The sequence below is a fragment of the Etheostoma spectabile genome, chromosome 6 (assembly GCF_008692095.1).
Source record: "Etheostoma spectabile isolate EspeVRDwgs_2016 chromosome 6, UIUC_Espe_1.0, whole genome shotgun sequence".
Lineage (NCBI taxonomy): Eukaryota > Metazoa > Chordata > Actinopteri > Perciformes > Percidae > Etheostoma > Etheostoma spectabile.
The window spans coordinates 457,570-465,218 of record NC_045738.1 but is presented as its reverse complement, the minus strand read 5'-3'; the positions used below and the strand labels follow the sequence as shown (position 1 = coordinate 465,218).

General features: G+C 41.8%; 1 protein-coding gene across 1 annotated transcript in view; it reads right to left on the bottom strand.

Moving 5' to 3' along the window:
* Window positions 1-651: 651 nt before the first annotated feature.
* The window catches only part of sdha (succinate dehydrogenase complex, subunit A, flavoprotein (Fp)), a 10,088-nt gene continuing 3,090 nt past the window's right edge, over window positions 652-7,649 (bottom strand). Inside the window, exons 8-15 of the mRNA XM_032518186.1 lie at window positions 5,053-5,221; window positions 3,970-4,165; window positions 3,711-3,882; window positions 3,329-3,447; window positions 2,053-2,164; window positions 1,789-1,919; window positions 1,427-1,540; window positions 652-1,284 (exon numbers count right to left, since the gene is read on the bottom strand). Coding sequence (XP_032374077.1) covers window positions 1,198-1,284; window positions 1,427-1,540; window positions 1,789-1,919; window positions 2,053-2,164; window positions 3,329-3,447; window positions 3,711-3,882; window positions 3,970-4,165; window positions 5,053-5,221 — 1,100 coding nt within the window. The 3' untranslated portion in view covers window positions 652-1,197. The remainder of the gene's footprint in view (window positions 1,285-1,426; window positions 1,541-1,788; window positions 1,920-2,052; window positions 2,165-3,328; window positions 3,448-3,710; window positions 3,883-3,969; window positions 4,166-5,052; window positions 5,222-7,649) is intronic.

The window sequence follows — 7,649 nt, the reverse complement described above, 5'->3', positions numbered from 1 at the left end:
GAAGGTTTCTCAGAAAATGTTCTTATCTTTGCCTACATTCCCCTCGGTGTCACATTGCAGTGACTTCAATTATGTATGGCAACTTGTGTTAATATTTGCTCTTTCTCTAGCCAGTACTTTATACAGCTGAATGAAGGTCTTCTGGTAGATCATAGTTTGTTAAACATGTTTCAGAAAGTGTTCCATCCAGATGCAGACCGTTGCAACTGATTCCACACAGGAAGGATTGTATTTGCATTCTATACTCAATAACAATCCTTTTTAGTTTCAGTAATCGGGTGGGTGCCAAATACCTCCATCACTTTCAGTGCTGGCCTGGGTTTGACTTTAACAGCTGGTCAGGATATGAAACCAGCTCGGGTTACTTCAGTGATTGACTTCCTCCTGCAAAAGTTTCCATTGAGGTAAACCACGGTTTACAGCAGGGATGATATAAACTGAACCTCTCACATGATAATATTATGATACATACACATGCTGTTTATTAAGCAACGCTGCTGCAGAACTTCTGCTTCAACAATGTGCCGTCTGCTGCCTCATGGTGGCCATAACCAGGCATTGGTCATAACTCACGCATACATCTGAAATGGTCGACATTGTTACCTACATCCAAGACTAAAAGGCCACAATGAGTGAGAAAAGACTAGCCGATTCTTCAACAAGATATAACTCATGTTTATTGTACGTTTCTGCAATATTTACATGCTTAAAACCTCACGCTGTGACATGTCGGCAATTATTTCTACCCTCTCTTCACTTCAGAACGCAATAGGAGAGAAGTTATGATTAAAGAATGCAATGAAAGACAGAGTTCCATTACAGAAAGCAAAGCGATGAACCACACGTTAATTATTTTGTTCTTCAGACAGAGTCTGAAAAGTCACCCACTTGTCTTGAGTGCCACATTATATATATATATATATATATATATACACACACACAAGACCAGCTCACAGAGTGCGAAAGGTCCCGAGAACCTTGTTGAAATCTATCTGCTGCACACAGATTATATCAAGGCAAAACACAGAATACAGGAAGGTGAGACAAATGGAGTTTAAAGTCAAGACAGTTTTATATGTAACTGTTACAATAAGCATAACCATAAGTATGGTTAGTCTCAAAATGTCTATTAAGGTAAAATGGTCTTTATAAATAGCAGATAAATGAGTGACTTGAATGTGAGAGGGAAAGGAGCTCTTAGTAGGAGCGGATGGCAGGAGGGATGTGGGCACAGTCCTGTTCATCCAGAGAATGGTCAATAACAGGCCGGTACTCCAGGCTCACCTGTGGTCACACAAAAACAAAACAAACAACAACAAAAAAATCACATATTAATGACTATCCCGGCCATTTACGTTATTAGCGGTTACTGGAGCTGCCTGATGTCCTGCTGTGAGCACCAAGACACACTGAGGGGGGTGCGTACCTTTCCAGTCTTAGGGTCGACGTAGGACATGGTGTGTTTCCTCCAGTGCTGCTCGAACGGCTTCTTCTCCTGACCCTGCGTGGGCTTTGAGAAGTCGTACTCATCAACGCGGTCCTGGAACATAAAACGATGTCAGAGAGACTGGCTGCAATACAGAGGAAGATGTTATATTCACTTATAATACTAATTTATAAATCAGGAGAGGGATAGCAAAGGTGGAGAGCAAACAATGGGAGCTAACAGAAAGAACAGGAGAACTTTGGCAGAAAGATGGATGGACAGAAAGGAGACGCAGAGGGAGACAGCGCTGCAAGGACAATGGACAAAGACGAACAAAGCCACAGATAAAGTATGGTGCCAACCTTGAAGTCCTCTCTGGCGTGGGCCCCCCTGCTCTCCTTTCTCTGCTCGGCACTGTAGATGGTCTGGACGGCGTTCAGCATCAGATTCTGCAGCTCCAGACTTTCCACCAGGTCTGTGTTCCACACAATGCCTGGAGGAGAGGAGAGGAGAGGTATTTTAGGACTTAAAAGTGTGTCACGGTGTAATGCTATGGCACCTTTTTGCAGAAAGAGGCTAATGATACTGTGAGTAGCCAGGAACAGGCACGCAGAGTGGCGCAGTACCTCTGTCAAAGGTCTTAATGTCATCCAGGCTCTGGTAAATGTCGTCCATCTTGTCGCATCCCTCCTTCAAAACAGGGCCGGTACGGAACACTGCAGCATGGGCCTGCATGGTCTGGAAGGAAAGGCAGGAGGAGCCACGCATTATGTATTTGGATATTCTTCATTAGAAATAACCCCTTGAGATGTAACATCTCGTTTGCGAGGGGGTCCTTAAAGGCAAAAGAAATACAGTACATTCACAACTAGACAAAACGGTTAACAAAACAACTTGAGGGGACACCAAAATCACCCATATCCTCCCCATTCCAACCAATACATATTAGACAATAAACAGTTAAGGTTATTAATATTTAAATGTGATGAGATCAAATATGAGAAAAAAATAAATAGAATAAATAATAGCTCTAAAAGACCTCAATCGGAAGGGGCTTTAAATTTAAAGGCTCTCCTCCCAATTTGTTTTGGATATGTGCGGTACGAAGAAGAAAAGATGATCAGTGTCTCTTAGGCTTTGGATGATCGATAAACAATCAAGTGTTGTTTCAGCTAAGATGGATAATCTGAAAAAATACATATGTGAACAAACTGCCACCAGTGAAACTGACGTCGAGCATTTAGTGAAGGAAGATTCAACGACTGATACGTTTGACAATGATGCGTCCTGAATGGACACCTCAGGACAAATCTGCAAAGACTATTATAAATCACATTTATTTATATTTAGTTTTTAGAACTTTAACTGTTTTTAACTGTGGGCTTTAGTGAAGGAAACACAGGACCCACACAGGCCCGGTGATAAAGTGAGGGACCTCAAAACTTTCATAGAGGTGGGAAAAGAAGTCCAATGATCTATGCATCCTGATTTTTCTGGGACAATTTAAAAAAAAAAAATTGATTCTTTACCCCAGAATCTATATTTTTTATATTTATTTTACTAGTGATTGTATCACTCAACGGCATTTTGTGTTTATACGGTACCGCCGACGGCGACTACGTCGTATCCATGTCCAGCAAAACAGACCAGAAAATACATGTTATGTACTCTGTACTAAATGTCAGACTGACTGACATGTGATGTGCAATATTTTTAGAAAACAATTAGTTTAAAGAAATTGTGATATATTTTCTCTAGAAGTGTGTTTGTTGTTGTTAAAGAAGGAAAAGAAAAAAAATCGAAAATACTTCTAGCACGGCAACAAAGGAAAACTGCACTACAAATCCAATCGGCAAGAGAAAGTGGTCCCGGCCTTGCTTCTCATCATGTTTGCGTGTTTACCTTCTGCATGTTGAGCCTGATCTCGGAGGTCCTCAGGCTTCCGTTGGCAAACCTCAGCTTGTCCAGGTTGGCCACAGACTCTTCTCCTGCACTGGGCGTCAGGGGGGACAGTTTCTCTCCTGGGGAGACAACAGAGACACCAGAGTGAGCAGTGAAGCAAGCAGGTGATGTGTACTGGACCGCTGGAGCCAGATGGCGTCCTGTCTCTTCTCAAACGATGCCACCTGATTTTTCCTTTGTCTACATGAGCATTAGAAATTTGACATGGCCTTATTTGTCCAGTTTGATTGACAAAAATATTTTTTGGCGTTATAATGTGCTTGTGCCACTTATGGTAGGGGGTAAAACAAGATTGTAATAAAGCTGGAACAGAGGTGGTCACCAGGTTTGTGCTCCTCGGCGATGGTGAGGGCGCAGGCTCTGCCGAACACCACCAGGTCCAGCAGAGAGTTAGCGCCCAGCCGGTTAGCACCGTGGACGCTGGCACACGCCGCCTCTCCGCAGGCATACAGTCCAGGAACCACTTTGTCGTTTCCGTTGGTATGGGTGATCACCTGGTGGAAAGAAAACCATTCGGAGGGGGTTTACGACTTTTGTCGTCGAAGTAGAGCGAGGAGGGAATGTGTGTGCACATTACCGACCTGGCCCTTGTAGTTTGTGGGTATCCCGCCCATGTTGTAGTGAACGGTGGGCAGGACAGGGATGGGCTCTTTAGTGACGTCGACTCCAGCAAAGATCATGGCCGTCTCTGAGATGCCCGGCAGCCGTGTGGCCAGCTGCTGGGGGGGCAGGTGGTGAAGCTGCAGGTACACGTGGTCCTTCTCTGGACCAACTCCCCTGAAGGAACAAACACAGACAGGAAAAAAGATATGATTTACACACACAATAAAAAGGACTTTTAAGGTGGATATCAATACAAATATTTGGTGAGTAAAAAAAATATTGGTTATTTGTAGTCCTCACTAAAACAATATGATAATCCGGTTTGTTTTATTGTCACAACAGAACAGTGGAACACCAAAATATATTAAAGTTCTAATAAATAAAATGTATAAAAAATACAAACTTAAGATATGAAAATTTAAAGTCCTTTGAACAAAAACACATACAAAAAAAAAAAAAAAAAAAAATCAAAGAGTGTTGCTAACAGGGACGCTGTAGAGCGCCCTCTGGTGGACAAACTAGGCCACGCCAACACTCGTAACATGGTTTTTAGTTTGAACATGTAAAATAAAAGATTTATATACATACATTCATGCATACATTTATATAATTAAAATGACAGAATTCCCATGTTCAAAAAGGAGTAGGAAGAAGTTCATTAACAACTTATCAGGTCCTAACCCTTTCTCTACTTGGATCCTTTAGTAAATCTTATGCTTCACTTATTCACACATCACAGACACAGATGCATACATACACACCTACACACATTTACACTGTTTTTGTTTCTTTTGTTCCCTTTCTTCTTTCTATTGATTGATATCGGTTGAGGGGTGTTTAGTCCGTTTTTATTTTATTATTTAAATATTCATTTATCATAAAAATATATTAATTTATCGGCCATTATAAATGCCAGTACCAATAGTTTGAAAAAAATGCCTAACATCGGCCCGTCGATATATCGGTTGGGCTCTAGCATAAGGTATGACATTTTTGCAACCACATTTAACACAACACCCACACACCCACAGACCCCCACACCCAATTTACTTTGTCCATACCTGCCCTCTCTGATCTCTATGGTCATGGAGCGGGACACCACGTCTCTGGAGGCCAGGTCTTTGGCGTTGGGTGCGTAGCGCTCCATAAAGCGCTCGCCCTCACTGTTGATCAGGATCCCTCCCTCACCACGGCAACCCTCAGTGATCAGACAACCAGCTCCGTAGATCCCTGTGAAGATTCACATTTCGAGACACAGTTCCTCTTCATGAATACAGACATTACAAACACACCACCAAGTAAGCAAACTCTGAGCTTAATCCTGGGTCTTTAGTACCATGGTAACCTGTACTAGATATCTAACCTGCTCTGGAACTCATTTTTTTTCCAGTTATTGAACCTAAATGTTTAGGAATGAATAACACGTAAAAGAATGGTTATATAGTAAATTGTTAATCCCAGTTATCTTTGCAATGCAGATACTTTATAGGCATAACTGATGAAAGAGATTTTAACCACATTCCCATCAACGAAGCGTAACGTCAACATTGTGAACATATCCTCAAAACTTTAGTGTTATGACACAATATTGTTAGCAATTATTTAAAAAAAACGATAACAGAGTGCTGAACCGTGATAAGTATATTTACTTAGCCTTAATGTAATTTTACTCCAGTCTCTCTCTCAAAAATTGTTACTTTTTACCCTTGAATTGTTTTTATTGCTCATATTATTTATTTTTATTTGTCAGGGACAATTGCAGTGCAGATTATTACATACAGAACATGATTATCACAGCCAAAGCCATAACAATATGTGTAGATGTGTTGCATAAATGTTTAATAGGCTAATTTGCAACCCCAGTCCCTGGTCATCCATCCATCCATCCATCTTCATCCGCTTATCCGGTATCGGGCGCTGGGGCGCAGCTCCAGTAGGGGACCCCAAACTTCCCTTTCCCGAGCCACATAACTAGCTCCGACTGGGGGATCCCGAGGCGTTCCAGGCAGGTTGGAGATATAATTCTCCACCTATGCCTGGGTCTTCCCCGAGGTCTCCTCCCAGTGGACGTGCCTGGAATACCTCCCTGGGAGGCGCCAGGAGGCATCCTTACCAGAGCCCGAACCACCCTCAACTGGTCCTTTCAACGCGAAGGAGCAGCGGCTCTACTCCGAGCTCCTCTCGGATGACTGAGCTTTCACCCTATCTCTAAGGAGACGCCAGCCACCCTTGAGAAACCCATTTCGGCCGCTTGTACCCTTGATCTCGTTCTTTCGGTCATGACCCAGCCTTCATGACCATAGGTGAGGGTAGGAACGAAAATGCCCGGTGAGATCAGAGCTTGCCTTCTGGCTCAGCTCTCTTTTCGTCACAACGGTGCGATAAACAGAATGTAATACCGCACCACTGCTCCGATTCTCCGACCATCTCACGCTCCAGGTCCCCTCACTCGCGAACAAGACCCCAAGGTACTTAAACTCCTTCACTTGAGGTGACCCTGGTCAGTCCTTTGCAAAATGTTAAATGTGTTCAGTTCGGTTTGTGTAAATCATTCCAAAAATGGGTCCCTATCACTGAAAAACAAGACTGGCCGAAAGCGGCATTCAATTAGTTATAAAAATGAATACAACAACATTAGTAATCAAGATTCCTCTGATAGACAGCATTTTACACAGCCCCTCGGCTAGTTAAGCTACCGCTTTTATTGTCCTATAATGTTCCACAGTAAAAGACAATTTAATATTATTTTGATCGGCTGGCTAATCAGAATGTCTACAGTTATTCTGCTCGTCCACTCCAGTCACTCAGGTCCCTCTGCTGTAAAATGCACCACAGTCAGAAGCTTTGGTCCCTACACTATTTTACATCTATAACAAAAGGTATTCTGCATTTATGCAACCAGACATTTGTAAAGTTAGTGCATCGTGCATCATGTATCATAAGGTGAGACAAATCGGCAGTGGTTCGGCCTTTAGTCCTCCCACAGGCCACATCACAGGGCCACTTCATACATAACTAAGGAGCCGGGTGTCAGATGTCCAGCAGGAACCAAAATAAAGATGATCACTGGTCTTTATGTAAGCAGGGTCTGTTATTAGAGCTCAATGTAAACAGCCAGGCCTGAACACACTTCTAAATCCGCCCGGAATCAGGAAGCTGAAATATACGTAGGACGCATTAACTAAACCCTTATGTTGTCTTCCCATCAAAATTTAAAATCAACAATTTTGACGCTTTTTAATCAAGGTTTTTAAATTTTTTCTTAAATTTGTGTCCCTTTTTTCCCCAAACACCTTTGATGCTTTTTTTAAATGTTTGTCACGTTTTTTAAGTTTTCGAAACTACGTAACACTAATTTATTGACTTTAGTTTTACAGTTATGGTCAATAAACCTCATTTATAGGAAATTATATCTAATGTTTGAGTTAGAAAAGCAGAAATTAGGAATTAATTTGACTAAAATTAAAGGAATGTATGTTGATGGATAATCACAGACTGGAATATGTCAACTTTGACTCAATACTATTTCAAAACCACTTCAACTTTTTTTTCAAATGCTATAAAAATTGAATAAGACTCCCCAAAATTAATGAAAGTATAGATTTGTAATTGCCAAAGAGCGTTGTGTGGAATCAATCATGTTATTTTGGGTAATTAA